Source organism: Microcaecilia unicolor, chromosome 9 (genome assembly GCF_901765095.1).
Source record: "Microcaecilia unicolor chromosome 9, aMicUni1.1, whole genome shotgun sequence".
Taxonomy (NCBI): Eukaryota; Metazoa; Chordata; class Amphibia; order Gymnophiona; family Siphonopidae; genus Microcaecilia; species Microcaecilia unicolor.
This window is the reverse complement of record NC_044039.1, coordinates 126,357,340-126,382,604: the sequence shown is the minus strand read 5'-3', so window position 1 is coordinate 126,382,604 and position 25,265 is coordinate 126,357,340. Positions and strand designations below refer to the sequence as shown.

The 25,265-nt window shown below is 48.7% G+C and overlaps 1 protein-coding gene across 1 annotated transcript; it reads right to left on the bottom strand.

Annotated features, from left to right (window-relative positions):
* Positions 1–866: 866 nt before the first annotated feature.
* LOC115478033 (cytochrome c oxidase subunit 7A-related protein, mitochondrial-like) lies at positions 867–24,779 on the bottom strand. The gene is made up of 3 exons (XM_030215232.1): positions 24,590–24,779; positions 10,611–10,760; positions 867–1,284 (listed from the first exon to the last, which is right to left on the bottom strand). Exons 1-3 carry the CDS (start codon positions 24,659–24,661, stop codon positions 1,144–1,146), a joined length of 363 nt encoding a protein of 120 aa, XP_030071092.1. The 5' UTR covers positions 24,662–24,779; the 3' UTR covers positions 867–1,143.
* Between the last annotated feature and the right edge of the window lie 486 nt (positions 24,780–25,265).

Sequence of the window (25,265 nt, the reverse complement as noted above, 5' to 3'; positions counted from 1 at the left end):
ATTATTTAATTATTTGACCTCTTATGATGCTTATGTATATATATATTTTTTATATATTCTTTATTTTTTATATTTTGGTTACATCAGTGCCCTTTTCTTTGCTGATATTTTATATATATCTTCTATATATATAAAACTCACCCTCAACGTTCTATTGGCTTCTGACGTCTCTGAAGCCAAGGTTCGTATGTTCGAAGCTCTGAAGCCTCGAAAATCACAGTCTCTGGGCCCCGCCCTCGCGTCAAACGTTATGACGTTGAGGGCGGAGGTGGAGCAATTCACCGCCCTCGCGTCAAACGTTATGACGTTGAGGGCGGAGGCGAAGCAATTCACCAACATCGACGACGGGTGGGGGGGCCACAGGAAAGCCTTGCTAGCGCCCGTTTCATTGGCTCCAGAAACAATATATATATATATTCTGTTTTAGTCTATCAGTGGTACTAGAGATGTGATGATTCATTTGTACATTATATTAATATATTTTATATTTTTCTGTTATGTTTGGTGTGCTTATTATTATATTTATTAATATTTCACAAGAAACTTTTATTGTTGATAATCTATGTCTATGTTTTAAAAGCAATAGCAATATCTTATGTTTTAAAATTTTGAATATTATATAGTTTTTATGAGTTTGATATTTTATAATTTGATTTGTTTGTTTGTTGTAGCCCCTGACACAGCCCTCTGTGGGCAAAACACAGCCTGTGTCGGGCAACTTTCTTATATATGATATCTCTAATAAAATCCTTTGGATGTCACTTTGATCTGCTCTTTTATTCTCCACGTTTGGATCTTGCAGATCTCTTGCCTTGTTGTTTTTTTGGTTCAGCATTTATTGTTCATTTACTTTTGTAGATTACTTCAAGAAATGTTGATTCATTCCATACTCACTTATTATTACATCTCTGGTTATTGTAGATCTGTACTAGGTCAAGAAAACATGCACAATCAAACTCAGTTATCTCCTAATTTTAGCAAAAACATTAGAAACTGCATACACATAATACTTTTACATACATAATATTGATATACACTCTCACAGTTGATTCACAGGGCATAAATTAAAAACTTATTAAACAATGTTCAATTCATTGTAATATTTGCACAATCATTATATATCCAATAGTGAAGATCTTCTTCCTATTTCTTGTGAGGCTGAGATGCCATGAAGAGAGCAACCAAAGAATAGATAACACCTCCAATTGTCAATGCCATGGTAATCCGGTACAGCAATTTATCTGAATACCCTCCTTTCAGATAAACTGGTAACCCATCTGGTTTCTAAAAAAAACAAAAACAAACATGAACCACAGGGGCCACTCAAATGACCAGAAGCACTAAAGCAAGGCTTCCTAAATCCGTCCTGATAACCCTACAAGCCAGTTAAACTTTCAGGATATCCACAGTGACTTTGAGGGGCATAATTGAACGAAAACGTCTATCTCCATGGGCGTTTATCTCCGAGAACGGGTCCGTGAAGGGGCGGACCGAACCATATTTTCGAAAAAAATAGACGTCCCTGTTTTATTCGACAATTTGTGAGCTGGGCGTTTTTGTTTTTCAGTGATAATGGAAAATGAAAGCGCCCAGCTCAAAAACGAATAAATCCAAGGCATTTGTTCGTGGAAGGGGCCAGGATTTGTAGTGCACTAGTCCCCCTCACATGCCAGGACACCAACCGGGCACCCTAGGGGGCACTTTTACAAAAAAAAAAAAAAAAGGTAAAAGAGCTCCCAGTTGCATAGCACCCTTCCCTTGTGTGTTGAGCCCCCCAAATCCCCCTGCCCACAAGTCTACACCATTACTATAGCCCTAAGGGGTGAAGGGGGCACCTACACGTGGGTACAGTGGGTTTGGGGGGGTTGGATGACTAAGCATTAAGCAGCACAATTGTAACAGGTAGGGGGGGGATGGGCCTGGGTCCACCTGCCTGAAGTCCACTGCACCCCCTAACAACTGCTCCAGGGACCTGCATACTGCTGCCAGGGAGGTGGGTATGACATTTGAGGGTGAAAATAAAAAGTTGTGAAACATCATTTTTTTGTGGAGGGAGGGGGTTAGTGACCACTGGGGGAGTCTGGGGAGGTAGGGTATGATACATACCTGTAGCAGTTGTTCTCCGAGGACAGCAGGCTGATTGTTCTCACGACTGGGGGGGACGTCCGCGGCAGCCCCCACCAACCGGAAATAAGCTTCGCGGGACGGTCGACACGCAGGGCACGCCCACCGCGCATGCGCGGCCGTCTTCCCGCCCGTGCGCGACCGCTCCCGCCAGTTGAATGACTAGCAAAAGATGAAACACACAACTCCAAAGGGGAGGAGGGAGGGAAGGTGAGAACAATCAGCCTGCTGTCCTCGGAGAACAACTGCTACAGGTATGTATCATACCCTTTCTCTGAGGACAAGCAGGCTGCTTGTTCTCACGACTGGGGTATCCCTAGCTCTCAGGCTCACTCAAAACAAGAACCCAGGTCAATTGAACCTCGCAACGGCGAGGAAACAACAGAAATTGACCTACGAAGAACAACTAACTGAGAGTGCAGCCTGACTAGAATAAATTCGGGTCCTGGAGGGTGGAGTTGGATTTACACCCCAAACAGATTCTGCAGCACCGACTGCCCGAACCGACTGTCGCGTCGGGTATCCTGCTGGAGGCAGTAATGTGATGTGAATGTGTGGACAGATGACCACGTCGCAGCCTTGCAAATCTCTTCAATAGTGGCTGACTTCAAGTGGGCCACTGACGCTGCCATGGCTCTAACACTATGAGCCGTGACATGACCCTCAAGAGTCAGCCCAGCCTGGGCGTAAGTGAAGGAAATGCAATCTGCTAGCCAATTGGAGATGGTGCGTTTCCCGACAGCGACCCCTAGCCTGTTAGGGTCGAAAGAAACAAACAATTGGGCGGACTGTCTGTGGGGCTGTGTCCGCTCCAAGTAGAAGGCCAATGCTCTCTTGCAGTCCAATGTGTGCAACTGACGTTCAGCAGGGCGGGTATGCGGCCTGGGGAAGAATGTTGGCAAGACAATTGACTGGTTAAGATGGAACTCCGACACCACCTTCGGCAGGAACTTTGGGTGGGTGCGGAGCACTACTCTGTTGTGATGAAATTTGGTATATGGAGCATGAGCTACTAGGGCTTGAAGCTCACTGACCCTACGAGCTGAAGTAACTGCCACCAAGAAAATGACCTTCCAGGTCAAGTACTTCAGATGGCAGGTATTCAGTGGCTCAAAAGGAGGTTTCATCAGCTGGGTGAGGACGACGTTGAGATCCCATGACACAGTAGGAGGCTTGACAGGGGGCTTTGACAAAAGCAAGCCTCTCATGAATCGAACGACTAAAGGCTCTCCAGAGATGGCTTTTCCTTCCACACGATAATGGTAAGCACTAATCGCACTAAGGTGATTCCTTACTGAGTTGGTCTTGAGGCCAGACTCTGATAAGTGCAGAAGGTATTCAAGCAGGTTCTGTGCAGGGCAAGAACGAGGTTCTAGGGCCATGCTCTCACACCACACGACAAACCTCCTCCACTTGAAAAAGTAACTCTTTTTAGTGGAATCCTTCCTAGAGGCAAGCAAGACCCGGGAGACACCCTCAGACAGACCCAACGCAGTGAAGTCTACGCCCTCAACATCCAGGCCGTGAGAGCCAGAGACTGGAGGTTGGGGTGCAGCAACGCTCCGTCGTTCTGCGAAATGAGAGTCGGAAAACACTCCAATCTCCACGGTTCTTCGGAGGACAACTCCAGAAGAAGAGGGAACCAGATCTGACGGGGCCAAAAGGGCGCGATCAGAATCATGGTGCCGCGGTCTTGCTTGAGCTTCAGTAAGGTCTTCCCCACCAAAGGTATGGGAGGATAAGCATACAGGAGGCCGGTCCCCCAATGGAGGAGAAAGGCATCCGACGCTAGCCTGCCGTGTGCCTGAAGTCTGGAACAGAACAGAGGCAGCTTGTGGTTGGTCTGAGAGGCGAAAAGGTCCACCGAGGGGGTGCCCCACGCTCGGAAGATCTTGCGTACCACTCTGGCATGGAGCGACCACTCGTGCGGTTGCATGACTCTGCTCAGTCTGTCGGCCAGACTGTTGTTTACGCCTGCCAGGTACGTGGCTTGGAGGAGCATGCCGAACCGACACGCCCAACGCCACATCCCGACGGCCTCCTGGCACAGGGGGCGAGATCCGGTGCCCCCCTGCTTGTTGACGTAATACATTGCAACCTGATTGTCTGTCCGAATTTGGATAATTTGACAGGACAGCCGATCTCTGAAAGCCTTCAGTGCGTTCCAGATCGCTCGGAGCTCCAGGAGGTTGATCTGCAGATCCTTTTCCTGGAGGGACCACAGACCCTGAGTGTGGAGCCCATCGACATGGGCTCCCCACCCCAGGCGAGATGCATCCGTCGTCAGCACTTTCGTGGGCTGCGGAATTTGGAATGGACGTCCCAGGGTCAAATTGGTCCGGATGGTCCACCAGAGCAGTGAAGTGCGGCAACTGGTGGAGAGGCGGATGACATCTTCTAGATTCCCGGTGGCTTGAAACCACTGGGAAGCTAGGGTCCATTGAGCAGATCTCATGTGAAGACGAGCCATGGGAGTCACATGAACTGTGGAGGCCATATGACCCAGAAGTCTCAACATCTGCCGAGCTGTGATCTGCTGAGACGCTCTGGTCTGCGAAGCCAGGGCCAAGAGATTGGTAGCCCTCGCTTCGGGAAGGTAGGCCTGAGCCGTCTGGGTATTCAGCAGCGCTCCTATGAATTCCAGAGACTGAGTAGGCTGGAGATGGGACTTTGGGTAATTTATCACAAACCCCAGCAGCTCCAGAAGTTGAATAGTGCACTGCATGGACCGGAGGGCTCCTGCCTCCGAGGTGCTCTTGACCAGCCAATCGTCGAGATATGGGAACACGTGCACTCCCAGCTTGCGGAGATACGCCGCCACCACCACGAGGCACTTTGTGAACACTCGTGGGGCAGAGGCGAGCCCAAAGGGCAGCACACAATACTGAAAGTGCCGTGCGCCCAGGCGGAATCTGAGATACTGTCTGTGAGCTGGCAGTATCGGGATGTGAGTGTATGCGTCCTTTAAATCCAGGGAACATAGCCAATCGTTTTTCTGAATCATTGGCAGAAGGGTGCCCAAGGAAAGCATCCTGAACTTTTCTTTGACCAGGAATTTGTTCAGGCCTCTCAGGTCTAGGATGGGACGCATCCCCCCTGTTTTCTTTTCCACAAGGAAGTACCTGGAATAGAATCCCTGCCCTTCCTGCCCGGGTGGTACGGGCTCGACCGCATTGGCGCTGAGAAGGGCGGAGAGTTCCTCTGCAAGTACCTGCTTGTGAAGGGAGCTGAAAGACTGAGCTCCCGAAGGACAATTTGGAGGCAGGGAGGCCAAATTCAGGGCGTATCCGCACCGCACTATTTGGAGAACCCACTGGTCGGAGGTTATGAGAGGCCACCTTTGGTGAAAAAATTTTAACCTCCCTCCGACCGGCAGATCGTCCGGTACGGACACTTGTAGGGCGGCTATGTTCCCGTGGATCCAGTCAAAAGCCCGTCCCCGGCTTTTGCTGTGGAGGCGCAGGGGGCTGCTTAGGCGCACGCTGTTGACGAGAACGAGCGCGCTGGGGCTGTCCCTGTGCCTGACGAGGCCTTCGGGCCGGCTGGTTGTACCTACGCTTCGCAAAAGAATAGGGTGCAGCCTGCCGTGCCCGGGAAAAACGCCCACCCGTGGGGGCGGGTGCTGAAGGCGCCCGGTGGGAGAGCTTGTCGAGAGCGGTTTCCCGCTGATGCAGTTGGTCCACCATCTGCTCGACCTTCTCACCGAAAATGTTATCCCCCCGGCAAGGGACGTCAGCCAGTCTCTGCTGGGTGCGGTTGTCCAGGTCAGAGGCACGCAGCCATGAGAGCCTGCGCATCACTATACCTTGGGCCGCAGCACGAGATGCCACGTCACAGGTGTCAAAAATCCCCCTGGACAGGAACTTTCTGCACGCCTTCAGCTGCCTGACCACCTCCTGATAAGGCCTGGACTGCTCCGGCGGGAGCTTATCGACCAGGTCCGCCAGCTGTTGCACATTGGTCCGCATGTGGATGCTCATATAGAGCAGGTAAGATTGGATGCGGGTCACGAGCATGGAGGATTGGTAGGCCTTCCTCCCAAATGAGTCCAGAGTGCGAGACTCCCGCCCCGGGGGCGCCGAGGCGGTATCCCTCGAACTCCGTGCCCTCTTGAGAGCAGAATCCACGACCGCCGAGTCATGGGGCAACTGGGGCCGCATGAGCTCTGGGTCAGAGTGGATCCTGTACTGGGACTCTGCTTTCTTGGGAATGGTGGGATTAGTTAGTGGTCGCACCCAGTTCCGGAGCAGCGTCTCCTTCAGGACATTGTGCAGCGGTACCGTGGAGGACTCTCTAGGTGGTGATGGATAGTCGAGGACCTCGAGCATCTCGGCCCTCGGCTCTTCCACAGAGACCACGGGAAAGGGAATGCTTATAGACATATCCCGCACAAAGGAGGCAAAGGAGAGACTCTCAGGAGGTGAGAGCTTCCTCTCCGGTGACGGCGTGGGGTCCGAGGGAAGGCCCGTAGACTCCTCTGAGGAGAAATATCTCGGGTCCTCCTCTTCCCCCCACGAGTCCTCATCCTCGGTATCGGACATTAGCTCATGTAGCTGCGTCCGGTACCGGGCCCGGCTCGACGTCGAGGCACCGAGGTCTCGGTGTCGTCGAGCGGTGGACTCCCGCGCCGGCGGGGACGGAGCTCCCTCCATCGACGTCGACGGGGACTCCACCTGCGTGGCTGTCGAGACCGGCACCGCAAGCGGCGGCGGTGTCGACTGCCCCGGCGCCGGGCTAGAGCTCGCCGGCGCCACAGTCATCGGCGCCGAGGGCGCAAGCACCCCCGGCGCCGGCACAGCCTGGCGCATCAGCCCTTCCAGGATCCCCGGAAGGATGGCTCTGAGGCACTCGTCCAGGCCCGCTGCCGGGAAAGGCGGTGGGGCCGGTAAGGGTGTCGGTGCCGGAAGCTGCTGGGGGCCAGGAGACGGCACCGAGGTGCCGGAACCCCGACGCGTCGGTACCTCCACCACCGACGGAGATCTCTCCTCTCTACGATGACGCTTCGGCGTCGACTCCCCTTCAGGGTGCACCGAGGGCTCCCGGTGACGGCGCTTCTTGTCCTTTTTCCGGTGCACGTCACCGGCGCCGGAGGGCATGGAGGAGGAGGAGGTCGATCCCCCTCGGTCTCGAGGTACCGGGTCCGACAGGGTTCGGTCCCGTGGCTCACGAGATGAGGGAGTGACCGGGGCCGACTGCCCACGCGGTCTCTCTACCCCACTCTCGCCGGCGGACCGGCGGGCCGACGGGACCTGTTCTCCTGGGGTCGCTGCCATCGGTGCCGATGTCTCGGGCATCGATACCGGTACCGAAGAACCGGTCTTCGATACCGATGCCGTCGAGGTCGACGTCGAGGGGCCGGCGCAAGTTCCAAAAAGACGGTCCCGCAGAACTTGCCTCGCAACCTGAGTCCGTTTCCGGAGACCGAGACACAAAACGCACGACTTGAGATTGTGCTCCGGCCCGAGGCACTGGAGGCACCAAGCGTGGGTGTCGGTCTGCGAGATCGGCCGGCCGCAGCGACCACACTTTTTAAATCCACTCGGGACCTTCGAGGACATCGACGGAAAAATCGCGTCGGCGAAGTCAAAGTCGGCAATGGTGGCTAAAATCACACCACGAAAACTGAAACCGACCGAGCGGCCACTAGGCCGCAACGAGGCGTCCCCGCTAGAAAGCGAGGGAAAAGAAGGAGCGCGTGCTCCACACGCGCAAAATTCTCTCTTTTTTTTTTTTTTTTTTTTTTTTAATAAAAGAGAAAGAAGAAGAAGAAGAGGCCGAACAGGCCAAAAGCGACGATCCGCGTAAACGCGGTCGAAAAAATCCGGCGGCTGAAACGAGAGAGAGGGGAAAACACAACTCTCTCAGTCGCGGAAAAAAAGTAACTGGCGGGAGCGGTCGCGCACGGGCGGGAAGACGGCCGCGCATGCGCGGTGGGCGTGCCCTGCGTGTCGACCGTCCCGCGAAGCTTATTTCCGGTTGGTGGGGGCTGCCGCGGACGTCCCCCCCAGTCGTGAGAACAAGCAGCCTGCTTGTCCTCGGAGAACATCCCCGATTCCCTCTGGGGTAATCTGGTCATTTAGGGCACTTTTTGGGGCCTTATTCGTGAAAAAACAGGGTCCAGGAAAAGTGCCCTAAATTCTAGCTACAAACGCATACTTTTTTTCCATTATCGGCGAAAGGCGCCCATCTCTGATCGCCCGATAACCACGCCCCAGTTCCGCCTTCACCATGCCTTCGACACGCCCCCATCAACTTTGTCTGCATCCGCGACGGAGTGTAGTTGAAAACGTCCAAATTCGGCTTTCGATTATACCGCTTTATTCGTTTTTGTGAGATAAACGTCTATCTCCCGATTTGGGTCACAATATAGGCGTTTTTCTATTTCGATTATAAGCAGGTTTGTAACATAGAATATTTAATTATTTGTTTGGATTTTGCTCACACCTTTTCAGTAGTAGCTCAAGGTGAGTTACATTCAGGTACACTTAAGGAGAATGTGTGTATACAATATTATATCAGAGTGCCTTGTAAAAATGCAAGGATATAAAGAAATTTTTCACAGTCCACTGTCTAAAAAAAATATAAGTGCATTAAAATAGGAGTGTGTTTCACTGACCACACAAAAATCTATGTAAAGGACCCCAGTCACACATCAAAGCATGAAATAAGGTATGATATAAATGTGGTACTTCTCCAAATTATAATTTTCTGGTGATCTGGCAAACAACTTACACTCTCAATTATCCATCAATTAATGTTTTACAGCTGCACCACATTTAGGGTCCCTTATCTTATACATTGTTGTGTGTCTGGGGATCCTTTACATATTTCAGAACACTCTTAATCGCTAATCACTAAGGGCCCAATATTTAAAAGATTTATGCTCCTAACTTTGAGAGTGTTGCTCATAATTTGGACTTTTAGAACATTTATTAGGGCTGAGTGCATACATTTTTACTCAGCTCTTAAATTTAGAAAAGAAGTGGGTGGCAACAGAGGTGGATTTAGGGTGAAGAAAAGAAGGTAGGAGCTTAGCACTGATTTTCGGCACTAGGCTCATAAATCTCGGCAAATGAATGGCTGGCCTAAATTTATAAGCCTAACTTTTAAGCTCCTAAATTAAGATGACAATTTCAGCTGAAAACTTGTGCTCCTAAATTTGGCTGAAAATAGGGCACAAATTTATGAGCCTAACTTAGGAGCATAAATTTAGGAGCTCCCCATTTTCTGAATATTGGGCCTTAAAGTTCTATGCAGGTGTTAATATGATGTGGTGAGCTCTAGTTTGTTTGTTTGTTTGTTTTCTTCCATAATTAACTGATCTACAGAACATACTCTATATTTTCAACAGGAAAGAATAATTAAAGAAATAAGAAATTAAGAAGAAGAAACCGAAGCACCTTACCTAATACTTATTTTTATAGCACTACTGCATGTTCACAGTGCAGTAATAAGCATTCAGGTACAACAGCCTACAATTTAAATGGGTACCTTAGGCAATGGAACAATGTGATTTGCCCAAATTCAAAGAGTGTTAGTGGCAGAAGTAGATCTTGTATGCTAACTTCATTGGTACTTAGCCTACTGCTCGGCCACTTCCAGCAAACCCAAAATTTGCTCTGTTTCCAAAAACTGCCTTAACAAGGCCCATAAGTTAACTGAAACTCAGTTGTGTCTAACTACAGGAGGGAAGTGGAGAAAGGATTGCAAGAGAGGCAGAGATACAGAGGGAGGGGAAGATTGGGAGAGTTAGAGGGATAAGCCCCCTTTCTCAACACCCATTTGAATCCTCTCCAGTCCAGTCCTCTTATTTCACCCCCGGCTGTACCTCAGGCCTCCTCATTCACACCCCAATGTCCTCACTCTATCACTGTCCCACACCGACTATGGTTCCCTTACTCCTTTCCTCCCTCCTGCACCCCTTCCAATACCCCCACTCACACTTTACTGCAGTACCTCAAATCTTGTCAACCACTCTTCACCTACCCCACCTGCCATATAACTCAGAGATCCTCTTCTCTCTCTTCCTCCAGCAGGAAGAGCTCCAGCATTGTACATTACAGAACTGGAAACTGTTCCTGGTCTGAACAGCCTTTGATTTTAGTCTGTGCTGGAAGAATGCACAGAAGATCCAAAAAGGAGGGGCACTCTAAGGGTATATTGGAGGTTGCAGCCTCTTGATTCCTTTAAGAAGGCCTGCAAATATCACTATTGGCTTCTTGCCATACTCAGGGACCAGGTAAAAGACCCTTGCAGGCCTGAAACAACCCACAAGCCTTAAGTTTGACACCCCCCTACATAAACCGTTGCACTAATAAATGGGAAAATAAGGAACAAAGGACACTACAAAAAAAATATTTGCTAGGCAAGAAAAGTATCTTCTTAAACACTATACTCCCCAATTAGAATAACGTGTTTGCTATCCAATCCTTAAAATGTGTTTCTTCAAAATGAAAACATTTTAGCAGATCTTATAGAACATATACCTGGAAGATTTTCTGTAGCTCAGGGACTCTGTTCTTTCCCAGGTAACTTGGCATTTGAAGGGAACCATGTGAGCCATGTTCTGTGGCCAGTCTAGTTGGCGTGGCAAATATCAGTGGTGCTGGCTCTACTGGAGCAGCAGGTTTCAGCCCCTACAGATGCACACCAAAAATTAACATCTGTTTTGTTAAATGTTAAAAATGTACACTGAAGAATGCTAAACAATGCATATAATATGGATGACGCTATGACATAAAAATGTTTCTTTAAAATTCAGATGGAAAGAAAAATAAAATTTTCTTCAAAGTTGATGTCTTTGTTTAAAATTTTTGAAAGCTTAGTCTTTCTTGTAATCTATTTCTTATTTAAGAATGGTGTTTTTGATAGTACGGATCTGAATGTATTTGTTGATGCAATAATATTGTTTCATTATATTGTATAAAATTGATAAATAAATAAAGTCACGTGAAGTCTTCCACCCTGCACTTGTATCAATCAGGTTTCAGGCCTGGCCACAGAACTCGCTCATTAATTTCCATACCACTTTGAGGGCCGACGTGCTGCGCTTGTGGTTTTGTTTGGTCTTAAAGGCTGCATTTGACCTTATTGATCATCAAATTTTGCTAACTAGTCTTAAGAACATTGATTTATCTGGCACTGATCTCAAATGGTTCATTTCTCTTTTTTTCCCCCCGAGCGTATTTTCTCAGTTTCCATATCCTCTTCTGTTTCCCCAACACATTCACTGCCTTGCAGAGTGCCTCAGGGCTCCGTTCTGGCACCACTGTTGTTTAATATCTTCTTTAGCCCCCTCACCACCGATACACTCCTATTTTTACGCAGACAATATTTTATTAGTATCTTATCAGGACCCGGATGCATCCCTTTCCACTTTACAACCTTGCTAGCTGTTGTTACCTCTTGGCTACACTCTAATCGACTCGTCCTTCATCTGCGGAAACCCACTGCATGCTGGGTAACAGGGAAGACTCTCAGACCATTGCTCTCTCCCACCATCCTGGGGACCCCAATTACACTAGTGGACTCTTTTCATTACTTGGGAATCTTTTTGGAATATCAGCTTTCATTTGAACTACAGGTAGGTCATGTGGTCATCTTGTTTCCATGCGTTTATTCTTATCCACTCTGAACCTATTTTGATGACTCTGCTTGTGCATCTCTTCTCTATACCTTGGTTGCTTCAAGGCTGGATTACTGTAACACTATTTATTCAGGTATACCCTCTGCTCTCCTAAAAAGCCTCTAGAGAGTAGAAAACAATTCTATTCACCTCCAGGTCAATTTGATCACTTGACACCTCTCTTCCTTCATCGCCATTAGCTCCCTGATCATTATCGAATTAAATTCAACATCCTGAGTCTAGCGCATAAGACACTCCATTCTGGTCAACCACTTTATTTTGCATCTTTAATTTCTCTACATGTTCCATCAGTATGTCTTGTACAATATGCATTCACTCATTCGAGTGTCTTCTTTTACCTGGTGCCCTCCCTTTGGAATTCTCTGCCACTGACCCTAACAGCTAAATTCTCTTATCAAAAATTTAAGGCTGGGTTGAAAACACATTTTTTTTCACTCAGGGTTTTCCAGAATAGGTTGTCTCGGGGGGTGTCAACAACTGCGACATAATGCCTGATTAGTTTCTCTTTAATCTGCTCTGTCGAAATTTGTCGTTCCTTTCCCTTTCCTTATTTTAGTGATATAAACCACTTTGGTGGTTATTTGTGAAAGGCTATAGGTATAGTAAGCGACACAATAAACATAAAACTATTTTGTCATTTACAGCTTTATAGGCACAAATGTGAGCTGTTACTAAAAACCCACGTAACCATCAGACCAAAACTTATTTAAGTAGTTTATATTTTATTAGCACTTTCTGTACAGCGGTGTGCAAACTAAGTAATGAGGTCAGCGAAGGAAATACAAAATTGGGGCTGTCCTAAACTGGCCAAACTTTAATATTTAAATTTTATTGGTGGCTCAGTTGTTACCTCTCCAATTTTCTTGTATCTTTGTTTTCCACAATTCTCGTAGGGCCAAATTCTATGAATGGCTCTTAAAAAGTGGCACCAAAAAACCACTCCATTCTTGTGACTAAAATTTAGGTACACCCATTTAGGCTACCTAAAACCAGGCCTAAATACCTGGGCATCATAACGTAGGCGCAGATCGGATGTATTCCATAATAGTACAGTTTTTTAAAACTCCCACAACCTGCCCACTCCATGCCCATGGCCATGTCCCCTTTTCAGCGGCGTACATCAGAATTAAGGCACCATTTATAGAATTTGAGGGTTAGAGTCTTAAATCCCAATGCTCTTCTGGTACATTGTTTCCAACGGATGAGATGCACCAGCTTGTGCCTTTCTGTATAAAAATTTTTTGTCATCAGCATTGTCCACCAGGCTATGAGATGAATAACCATTTCCAGCTCTTACTTACAGAATCTTCAAATAACAGTTGTAACAGTTTTTTTTCTGTGCTCATTTTTTTTGTCCAGTTTGACACTGTGTTTCTTCTAATCTCGGTCTCATTCCTATACTTTTATATCTCCTAATACTGTTTTTAATTTTGTATGCTCCTTCTTCATTTTCTCCCCCCCCCCCCCCCCACAAGAATAAAGCTGTCTGTTTTTTTTGTTTACGGGCATATTCCCTGTCCTTCATTTTTATATCTCCTTCGCACTGGGATTAGCCGCGCTAATACTCTATAAAGGGTGCTTCCCACAGAGCACTTTTGCAAAATACTGGCTTAGTGTGCATTTCTCACCTAACCTTGGGTGACAGAATTTATGCCTGACAGAAACTGGCGTAAATGCTGGCGCGCAATTGATAGTATTCTATAACATTACACCTAACTTTTGGGTGTCCCTGATCTACCCGTGCCCCTCCCATTGCCATGCCCCTTTGGAGTTGCGCGCTATGAAATCTAGGTGCCCATTTTATAAAACAGCACATACGGCAGATGTGCAGTTAGGGGCCCTTTTACAAAGCAGCAGTAAGCCCAACCCGGGCTTACCACTCGCTAAAAGGGAAGTACCACTGGGCTACCGCAGCAGCTCAGCAGTAGTTCCCACCCCCGGCGTGCGCCATTTCCAGCACTATATGGTATTTTAATTTTTGTAGCACCAGTGTATACCAGCAGTAATTGGGCAGTGCCCGATTAGCGCCAGGGTAACGCGGGAGCCCTTACCGCCACCTCAATGGGTGGCGGTAAGTGCTGCCACCAGAAATGGGCATGCGACAAGTACTTCACTTGCTGAACACCCATTTCTTTTTTTAAAAACCCTGCCTTTTACCTGCTGCAGTAAAAGAGGGCCTCGGCTCTCATCAAAAACACACACGTTTTAAGCAGCTTCATAAAAGGACCCCTTAATTCCAAATTGCTGCCACTTAACTCTGATTGTTCACACCTCATTAGCTAATTAATTTGGGCATGGATTTTTGATCGGCACCCAAATTTGCACACCCAACTTTGTGCAATCTATATAGAATCCGGGGGTGTGAGATCAGCGTATTCAGCCCATGAAATTGGGGGGGGGGGGGGGGGGGGCTATAATACCACCATAGTAAGTTTAGCTACAGCAGCATCCTGAGCAGAATGTGGTGACTCCTATGCTTGAAGTTGCCAGAACTCATTTAACAGTGTACATATGGAGATAAGATAGTCCTTATCCAAAATGACTCACAGGAGGAACAAATTTGCTGTAGAACTGATAAATCCATCCTTTTGTTTTGAATTCATTTGCCACTCATGGTCTTCCAGTTTAAGATTTTATTATTATTATGTTTATTAAAGTTAAAAAAATACACACATCACATAGTCGAGACTGTGATAGATCAGCAAATCAAAATTATCAATGAAAATCAACCCTAGACTAACCCCTCCATGTTTCTATCCCTATCTCAACCACAAAAAATAGGCATCAAAAAGCCAAGCAATCTAAGCATGCATCCAGAAGCTCAAGTAGTATCTCTCCCACATACAGTCCGCTTCCAAGCTTCATATTCGATGAAATTGTACAAGCTGGCCAGTCCGCAGTGCTGTAAGTTTCAACACCTAGAAGATAAAATCCATCCTGCGGAGGACCACAGAAATCTGAGGCAGTGCAGGCTATTTCCAGGCCACCGCCAAGGTGAGCTTACCAGCTATGAAAAAGCTAGCAACTAATCTGTGTATTTCAGATTTGATACCAAAAGGTTTAAAATAGAAAAGACAATGTTCAGCCTTGGCTGGATAGGTCAGACCTGTCATTAGCTGAAGAGTAAGTAGGATGTCCTTCCAAGAACCCTGCACCTGCTTGGGGCAAGTCCAGCAAATATGGTACACATTGCCTTGCATTGCACAGCCCATCCAACAAAGATCCTTATCAGAGCCAAACATTTTTGCCAGTCTACTAGTATAGTACCAGCAATACAAAACTTTATATCCATTTTCCACCAAAGAGCTGGATATTGAAACCTTTAGCAAATAACCCAGCGCTCTCTCCTATTCTTTTGTTCATGAGTGACCCCCCCCCCCCCCCCCAGGTCCTGATCCATTTGGAGATACAGAGGTGCATTTTCAAAGCACTTAGACTTACAAAGTTTCAGTAGTGGGTTTGGACAGAACCTCTGCATGCAATGGGGAAAGACTGAGTAGACTGGCCCTAGTTAAATATTGCCGCATTTCCTCCTCTGTGGAGGCAACCAATGTAAGATTTTAATTTAGTTACTATAACAAAAATGTATATGCGAAACAGTTTCAAATAGCCACAGCACATGTACGGGCTACAAGATAGCTCATGTTAAAAAATCTGGAAGTACCTGAAAAGACTTAAGGACTGAGAAACTGAAGCACTTAGGAGACAAAACAAACATAACCCTTTGCTATGGTCTAATTTGGACTTCAAGGTACATCATGGAATCTCTACTGCAATGCACAATCCTTTTGGGCTCAAGAAGCAGAGAAAAAAATCAAGAACTACTTAAAACGGGCCTGTGTCACAAGAAATAAAAAGGTTAGGTACATTTCCCCAGACCTTTCATAACTGATGGCTGCAAGATTTACACTGGCTTATACTCTAAGCACAAACCCCCTAATTAAATAAACTTGCTCACCAAAATTTAGGCTTAGCGGGCAAATTCACACACACAATTTATAAAATAAGGTTAGTTGCAAGCACAACTTAATCATTGGCTGTTAATTGGAGTTGACAGCCAATTATTGGTGTTAGTCAGCACTAATTAGAACTGTACACGTAACTGCCCTTAGTCACTATTCTAGAAGCTGCGAGGGTCCTTTACCAAGGCACGCTAGCGTCTTTAGTGCGTGCTAATATTTAGAGTGCGCTAAACATCAGCGGCATCCATGTATTCCTATGGACGTCACTAACGTTTAGTGCGTGCTAAAATTGCTAGTGCATCTCAGTAAAAGAAGCCCCGTGTGCACAAATTCTATCGAACACAAGTTCTAGGGGGATGCGGATGTGGGAGGGGCATAAGCAGGTCAGGGGCGTGCCTATGAGTTAGGCACACAAGTTACAGAATACTAGGAGTTACGCACATAATTGCTAACAGTTACACCAGCTTTTGACATGGTTTAAGTACTTGTGCCTAAAGTTACGTGTGAAACTGTGGACTTACACAAGTATTCTATAATAGCTGTTCTGCACAGAACTGTTGGTATAGAATTCGCGCTTAGTGCACAACAACCCAGCGCCTTAAATTTTGGCGCTCTCTTGAATCTACCCCAAAATATATTCAGAAATTATGATGGTAATTCAGGGACATGCAAACCATAGTCTGTACTGATACATGTCTCAATACTAAAATTAGGTAGCTATTAGTACTGTGATATTGTCACATAGGATTCCTCATTTCACTTCAAAGCTCATTTGTATTTCTTTTAATAACCTAATTCAAATCAAAAAAGAGATGCATTAAGGAAGCAGCTCAGCAAATGCAAATGGTAAAATTACGTATCATACCTGATAATTTTCTTTCCATTAATCATAGCTGATCAATCCATAGACTGGTGGGTTGTGTCCATCTACCAGCAGGTGGAGATAGAGAGCAATCCTTTTGCCTCCCTATATGTGGTCATGTGCTGCCGGAAACTCCTCAGTATGTCGCTATCCAAGCTCCATCCGCAGGACTCAGCACTTAGAGAATTACACCCACAAAGGGACACTCTGCCCAGCTCACCACCGCCGAAACGGGGGAGGGGAATTAACCCAGCTCATCCCCACACAAGTGGGGGAGGGGAATCCGTCCAGCTCATCCCCGCGGAGCGGGGGAGGGACACCACCCCGCCGATGCGGGGGGATCTGGCTTATCCTGCAACCGCAACCGCGGGAGGAGCTGACTGACCCTAACACCGCCGAAGCGGGAGGGGTACAAAGCTGCCCTACAGCCGCACGAAGCGGGAGGGAGCGCCGGCAGAATTTATGTCTCAATCCAGCCCCGTAAAACGGAGGGGAGAGGAATGCAGCAGCTCACTGTAACACAAACTCGTCTCAACTCTTGAAGAATCCAATTGAAAAAACTTGAACACGAAGTCCTCCTGAACAGGAACTGAAGACTAAACTTGAACCTGAAATGCAACCAGAATATAAACAGTACAGATATCTGGGAGGGCCTATGGATTGATCAGCTATGATTAATGGAAAGAAAATTATCAGGTATGATACATAATTTTACCTTCCATATCATCATGCTGATCAATCCATAGACTGGTGGGATGTACCGAAGCAGTACTCACCCAGGGCGGGACATAGAAATCCCTGACCGCAACACTGAAGCTCCAAACCGGGCCTCCGCCCGAGCAGCCACAGTCAAGCGGTAATGCCTGGAGAAGGTATGGGCCGATGCCCAAGTTGCCGCCTTGCATATCTCTTCCAAGGAGACGGACCCGGCCTCTGCCATCGAGGCCGCCTGAGCTCTAGTGGAGTGAGCCTTCAGCTGGATAGGCGGCACCTTCCCCGCGGCCACATAAGCCGCTGCAATGGCTTCCTTGACCCATCTTGCCACTGTAGGCTTAGCAGCCTGCAGACCCTTACGAGGACCTGCAAACAGGACAAACAGATGATCCGATTTCCGGAAATCATTGGTCACTTCCAAGTATCTGATGATGACTCGTCTCACATCCAGATATTTGAGAGCAGAGTATTCCTCTGGGTAGTCCTCCCTACGAAAGGAAGGGAGGCAGAGCTGCTGATTCACATGGAAGCGAGAAACAATCTTGGGCAGGAAGGAAGGCACTGTGCAAATAGTCACTCCTGCCTCAGTGAACTGCAGAAAAGGCTCTCGACATGAGAGTGCCTGGAGCTCGGAAACTCTTCTGGCTGAAGTGATAGCCACCAAAAAGACTGCTTTCAACGTCAGGTCTTTCAGAGATGCCCTCGACAAGGGTTCAAAAGGCGGCTTCTGCAAGGCTCTTAGCACCAGGTTGAGATTCCACGCAGGCACCACTGAGTGCAGAGGAGGGCGCAGGTGATTAACTCCCTTGAGAAAACGTACCACATCTGGCTGCGAAGCCAGGGAAGCACCCTTCAGGCGGCCCCTGAAGCAAGCCAGAGCCGCTACCTGGACTCTAAGGGAACTGAGCGACAGGCCTTTCTCCAGACCTTCTTGCAGGAACACCAGCACTGAAGAAATTGGAGCAGTGAAGGGAGAAAGTGAGCCTGCTTCGCACCACGCTGCAAAGGTACGCCAAACCCTGGCGTAAGCAGTAGAAGTAGAGCGCTTCCTCGCTCTCAGCATAGTGGCGATGACCTTGTCTGAGAAGCCCTTCTTCCTCAGACGCTGCTGCTCAATAGCCAGGCCGTAAGACCAAAGGGGGAGGGATCCTCCATCACCACGGGACCCTGATGCAACAGGCCCTGCTCCACTGCCAGCCGCAGAGGGTCGTCCACTGAGAGCCTGATCAAGTCCGCATACCAGGGACGTCTGGGCCAGTCCGGACCCACCAGGATTATTCGGCCCGGATGCTTTGCCACCCGGTCTAGTACCCTGCCCAACATGGGCCAGGGCGGGAACACATAGAGAAGCTCCTGTGTTGGCCACTGTTGGAGAAGAGCATCTACTCCCAGAGATCGAGGGTCCCGTCCTCTGCTGAAAAAGCGCGGCACTTGGCAATTGGCCGATGACGCCATCAGATCTAGGCTCGGCTGGCCCCAGCGCTTCGTGATGTCCAAGAACGCCTGAGCCGATAACTGCCACTCTCCGGGATCCAAGGTATGGCGACTAAGAAAGTCCGCCTTGACATTCATGACTCCGGCAATGTGGGCCGCTGACAGCAGTTCCAGGTTCGCTTCCGCCCACTGGCATAGATTCATGGCTTCCTTGGCTAGAGGGGCGCTCTTGGTACCTCCCTGGCGGTTGACATAGGCCACAGCCGTGGCATTGTCCGACAGGACCCGTACTGGCTTCAACGCCAGGACCGGGAGGAACTCCAAAAGCGCCAACCGAATGGCTCTGAGTTCCAGGAGGTTGATAGACCACTTTGCCTCTGCAGGAGACCAGAGCCCCTGCGCTGTCCTTCCCAAGCAGTGGGCTCCCCAGCCCGTCAAAGAGGCGTCCGTCGTGACGACAATCCACTCCGGGGTCACAAGAGGCATCCCTGCAGACAACTTTCTGTCTTCAGCCACCAGCTCAGCGCCTTGCGCACTGCTGGGTCCAAGGGAAGGCGCACAGCATAATCCTCCGACACCGGAGTCCAGCGCTGCAGCAGAGAGTGTTGTAGTGGTCTCATATGAGCCCTGGCCCAGGGCACTACTTCCATCGTGACCGTCATCGAGCCCAACAGCTGCACATAGTCCCAAGCCCGAAGCGGAGAGGCTACTAGGAACTGGTCCACCTGAGCCTGAAGTTTGACAATCCGATTGTCCGGCAGGAACACTCTGCCCACTTGGGTGTCGAATCGAACTCCCAGATACTCCAGGGACTGAGTCGGGCACAGCTGGCTTTTCTCCCAGTTGATGATCCACCCCAGGGAGCTCAAAAGAGCAATCACCCGGTCCACAGCTTTGCCGCAGTCTGCATAAGAGGGGGCTCGGATCAACCAGTCGTCCAGATAAGGATGGACTTGTACTCCTTCCTTTCGCAGGAAGGCCGCGATGACCACCATTACTTTGGAGAAGGTCCGCGGAGCAGTAGCCAACCCAAACGGGAGGGCTCTGAACTGGAAGTGTCGGCCCAGGACTGCAAAACGCAGAAAGCGTTGATGAGGAGGCCAGATGGGAATATGCAAGTACGCTTCCTTGATGTCCAAGGATGCCAGGAACTCCCCTGCCTTCACTGCCGCTATAATAGAGCGGAGAGTCTCCATGCGAAAGTGCCGAACTTTCAAGGCCCGATTGACCCCTTTGAGGTCGAGGATAGGCCTTACAGAACCTCCTTTCTTTGGTACCACAAAGTAAATGGAGTAACGTCCCTTGCCAAGCTGATTTTCTGGCACCGGAACGACCGCACCCAGGCGGATCAGATTGTCCAAGGTCTGCTGCACTGCCACAGCTTTGACCGGAGACTTGCAGGGAGAGAGTACAAACCCGTCTCTTAAGGGTCGGCAGAACTCTAGCTTGTAGCCGTCTCTGATGACTTCCAGCACCCAAGCGTCTGAAGTTACCCTGGTCCACTCGCCCAGAAACGAGGACAGGCGTCCTCCAATCTGCACTGGGCCATGGACCAGGACCCCGTCATTGGGTACGAGACCCTGGGGGAGGACCGGAGGGCGCACCTCCGGGACGGCGGTCTCTGCGAAAGGAATGCTGCTTGGGGGAGAAGTTCCTCTTGAAGGAAGAGGGGGCAGAGGAGCCCGACTTGCCCGGGCGGTACCGACGGGCTTCCTGAAACCGTCCTCTGGAGATACCGGGGCGAGCACTGGCCCGAGCCCTGACCTCTGGTAACCTCTTGCCCTTAGACGTGCCGAGATCGGTCACAATTTTGTCCAGCTCGACCCCAAAGAGCAGCTTGCCTTTAAAAGGCAACTTAGCCAGGCGGGACTTAGAGGCGTGGTCCGCAGACCAATGTTTCAGCCAAAGCCACCGCCGCGCAGAGACTGTCTGAGCCATACCTTTAGCCGAGGTTCTCAAGACATCATACAGTAAGTCTGCCAAATAAGCCAAGCCCGATTCCAGGGCCGGCCAATCAGCCCTCAAGGAAGGATCCGAGGGGGAAGCCCGCTGCACAATCGTCAGGCACGCCCTGGCCACATAGGAGCCGCAAACTGAGGCCTGCAAACTTAAGGCAGCTGCCTCGAAGGACGACCTTAAGGCCGCCTCCAATCTTCTGTCTTGGGCGTCCTTTAGGGCTGTGCCACCTTCCACCGGCAACGCCGTTTTCTTAGTCACCGCAGTGATTAAAGAATCCACGGTAGGCCAAAGAAAGGCCTCCCGTTCACTTTCAGGCAAAGGATAGAGGCGGGACATAGCCCTAGCCACTTTGAGGCTCGCTTCCGGGACATCCCATTGAGCCGAAATTAAGGTGTGCATGGCATCATGCACGTGGAAGGTTCTAGGCGGGCGCTTCGTCCCCAGCATAATGGCGGAGCCAACAGGGGCTGAGGGAGAGATGTCCTCTGGAGAGGAAATCTTCAAAATGCTCATGGCCTGCACTAACAGGTTGGGCAAGTCCTCTGAGCGAAAGATCTGCGCTGCAGAGGGGTCATCCGCTCCATCCGAGCGGGAATCCGTCTCCTCCAAGGAATCCCCAAAGGACCGTTGGGAGAACTCAGATACGCTGCCCTCATCTACATCAGAGGAAACAGAGTCCTCTAAGGCCTGGGAATCCACCCGAGGGCGTTTACTTCCGGGGGCCTCAACCCCTTTATCGGACAAGGGAGAAGGGGCAGCGTTTTGCATAAGGAAGGCCTGATGCAGCAGCAAAATAAACTCGGGGGAGAAACCCCCCAGACTGTGCACTTCAGCAGCCTGGGCCACAGCCCTAGACGCACCCTCAACCGGCGCTCGCAAGAGCGAGGGAGAAACATGCTGCGCATCCAAGATGGCGTCCGGCGCGACACTCCGCGAAGGAGCCGCGCGGGAAGAACGGCGTTTAACTTTAGCCACTTTTTTGCCGTCGCCCAAATCAAGGGCGGCCATGGCATTAACATCTCCCAGCTCAAGGGCGGCCCAAGAAGAAGCCGTCCGAGCAGCGTGGCCGGCCAAGATGGCGGAGGCGAGCAGCGGGGGATGGGCGCTTATGGCGGGAAAAACCGCCGCACCGGAGGAAGACCCGGGACACTGACCGGCCTCCGAACTGACACCCAACAAGGGCGAGTCAGACTTTAAGACCCCCGCATCCCCGCTAGAAGCGCACACGCGGTCCGGGGAGCGATTCTTCGCGCCCTCGCCCTCCGACGCCATAGGCCACGTGGAGATCGATCGGGGAACCCCCTGCCCGCTATAAAAAGGTAAAAATTACCTGCTTCTCGCTCCGAGCTGTAACGACCTGGTGTCCCAGGGAGTAGCTGCAATAAACGTTTAAATAAACGTCGAAATAAACGCCCTTAAGGACGTTCAAAATTTTTTTTTTTTTTTTTTTTTTTAACGGAGCCAGCGGGAGGGGGGAGAAAAGGAGGGACCTGGCGCCACCAGGTTTGCACTTGCTCAAGAAGAGCCCTCAACCCCAGGTACTCAACAAAACCTAAAAATTAGGCTTGGAGACCTAGCCAGAGCTGCTGCTGTGTGTGACCACCATCTGCTGAGATAGAGAACATACTGGGGAGTTTCTGGCAGCACATGACCACATATAGGGAGGCAAAAGGATTGCTCTCTATCTCCACCTGCTGGTAGATGGACACAACCCACCAGTCTATGGATTGATCAGCATGATGATATGGAATAATATTTTTGCTGGACCTTCCCTGGCTACTTGATGTGTGCTATGAACTTTTAGGAAGATACCTCCCTCTCATATTTTGACCAACTGCTAGCATAAAGTTTAGATTCTGGGGTAAAGCGGGTCCTTCATTCACAGCATGTATATCTTATCTATATTTCCTTTAATAAGGTTTTGGGGGTAGGGGTTGAATACACTAACTAGAATACGGTTCACCACCTGCTCAGAGAGAGAGCACCACAGTAAAAAGATGATAGTGGGGCTAGGCCAGGGGAGAACAAAATTGATTGGTAGAGATGTAGAATGGGAGAGAGAGTGGCATAGCTGGGGACAGTTTACACCAGGCTTATCCAACCTTTTTTTTTTTTTTAGGGCCACATTTTATATTTTGTAACATCTGGAGGGCCAAAACACACACCATTGTATTTTGCTGAATGTTTTGTCAAATAGTGGTAAAATATGACAGTATGTTGTCCCCTCTCCAGCCTTCACCCTGTCTCTCTCTCTCTCTCTCTCATGTACCCCCCCCCCCCCCCCCAACCACTCTCTTTCACCTCATCTGGCTTCAGCTGCAAGAGAAGCAGTGAGATTCCTGCTTCTCTACCACAAACTTGAGCCACATGGTGCCTGAAGTTTGGGTTGGTCTCGCTGTTGAAACTTGAACTTGCAAGACCGATCCAAACATCTGGTATCACATGGCTCCAACTTACAGAGAGCTAAGTAATGGTGGGGAAGCAAGAATGCCACTTAAGCATTACAACAATTGCCAAGCTTCCAAGGGCCAGAAAAAAAGCACTTGGTGGGCCAAATTCTAGCCTGCAGGCCGTAAGTTACACAAGCCCGGTTTACACTATGTTGAGAGGAGAAAGAGAATATGGTAGCACTTGGGAGGTAGTCACTGATACAAGAGAGTAATACGCCAGAACCTTATCACATCAATATTAAGATAACATCTGTAAAGAAAAACTGACATTTACTCAGTAATTTTGGTCAGTTGAAAGGAGACTTTTCAGTTGCACTGGCGCAATGACTTTGGCACAGTCTAGCAGCATTCTAGTATCTCGACGAATAGCATGCAAGCATAGAGGCAATGTGTGCATAATCTGGAAGTCAACTGGTACTGCAAGGGTGAAAGGGTGATCCCTGATGAGAATGAGAGTGGCAATGAACATGGAGCCTCAGAAATTGCTTCCTTCCCAGATCTAGAGCAGTTAATGTGTGGATATTTAAAAAAACAAACAAAAACAGGCCCAATCTATATATTTTACTGTGCTCTGAAATGTTCTAATAAAATCACATGATCAGGTGTTCAGGTTCATTTTTATTTGATACTACCACAGGGAAGTACTATCTAATTGATTAACAATGATAAAACATAACTGATACCTAGAGTATCAGATAGCAGAAGGGAGGAGAGAAAAACAAATCCATAACAGGAAGGAGAGAAAGAGAAGAGGAGATACACAAATTACAGTACTGCAACACAAATTATGGAAGGAAGCAATAAGATGGAATGAAATACCACATTGCCCTATTTTCATTTTATTTAACTTAACTTTAAAGTTCCAAACGAGTATTTTCTAATTTAAACTTATTCAAACTTACAGTTGTCCACACCAGTAGTTGGCTAAAAATAAATCGTGAAATCTGTAATTTATGTTTTGAAGATGAAAGTTTTGCCATCACTATATTTCAAATCATGTCCAGAAAAAGACATACCATGCTGCCTTTATAAGTCTGTTAGTAAGTTACTGCACAGACATTAAGAACTTTAGAATGAGCAAGGGCTAAAAAAAATATCTATCCATAACACTCTCAGCAGCACACATTAAAAAAGTATATGCAGTGGACGGAAGTGGTCGTTCTTTCAAAAAATAATATAAAGACACCCTATGCTACACTTACAGTTTGTTGCTACTGCACAGGTACTACAGGCAAAAAGTAAAAGGCGGATACAGCGAAGGGGGTAAAAATTTCCCCATAACACTCCCAGCTGCAGATTTAAAAGACAACGTGCCCTTTAAAATAATAACAACAGCACCGGAAACAGACTAGAGTAACAGCTGCGCATGCTCTTCATGGCCTCATCACCTTCGGCCCTGCCTGACCTTGCAGCGACCGCACGGTGCAGTGCCGCTCACCTGCGGAAAATAGGCTGCATGAGGAGAGGAGCCCGCCAGCCGCTGCGTTATCCCATTGAACTTGTAATACATATCGAGAGCCTGCTCCCACACTGGAATAACCTATACGGAAAAGCAACAGACACCTCTGCAATCACCGGACACCCTACCGAGCATATACACGAGTCACGACGACGTCTCCACGTAACGTACACGTCCGCGCATGCGCCCTCCGCTCCCGCGGGCTTGTTGGGAAATGTAGTAACTGCGGGAAGGGAGAATCCGGTCCTGAGGGAGAGGCTGGTCTGTGGCGGTCGGTAGAGCGATGGGAGAGAATCTACAATAAGAACTAGGAAAGGGGGAAAAGCGTAGCCTTTTAGTTTGAGAAACGGGCTGATATATAGCCGCGCTGCTTCTGATATCTGCAACGTGTAAAGTCTGTGCGAGCCTCAAGGGTTACGAGCATCAGAGAAACATTGAGATGGCTGGAACCGGGATGAATATACTACTGCCATCCTCATATATTCACTCAAATAAAATAAAGTGTACATAAATAAAATTGACAATCCTGCTTCCTGAAATCAATGCAGACACAAAGTAAATTTTAAAATTTCTTGCTGCGCTACGCCATTGTTGATTTTGCTTTGGGCTTAGGGTTGTTGTCTTGCTAGAAAGCAAATCTCAGATCCAGTTCTGT

Coding starts and splice junctions, on each gene's coding strand:
- LOC115478033 (XM_030215232.1), bottom strand. CDS start 24,661: ATGTATTACAAGTTCAATGGGATAACGCAGCGGCTGGCGGGCTCCTCT. Junction 10,761..24,589: donor ATGCAGCCTATTTTCCGCAG/GTGAGCGGCACT, acceptor GTGCATCTGTAG/GGGCTGAAACCTGCTGCTCC. Junction 1,285..10,610: donor AGCTACAGAAAATCTTCCAG/GTATATGTTCTA, acceptor TGTTTTTTTTAG/AAACCAGATGGGTTACCAGT.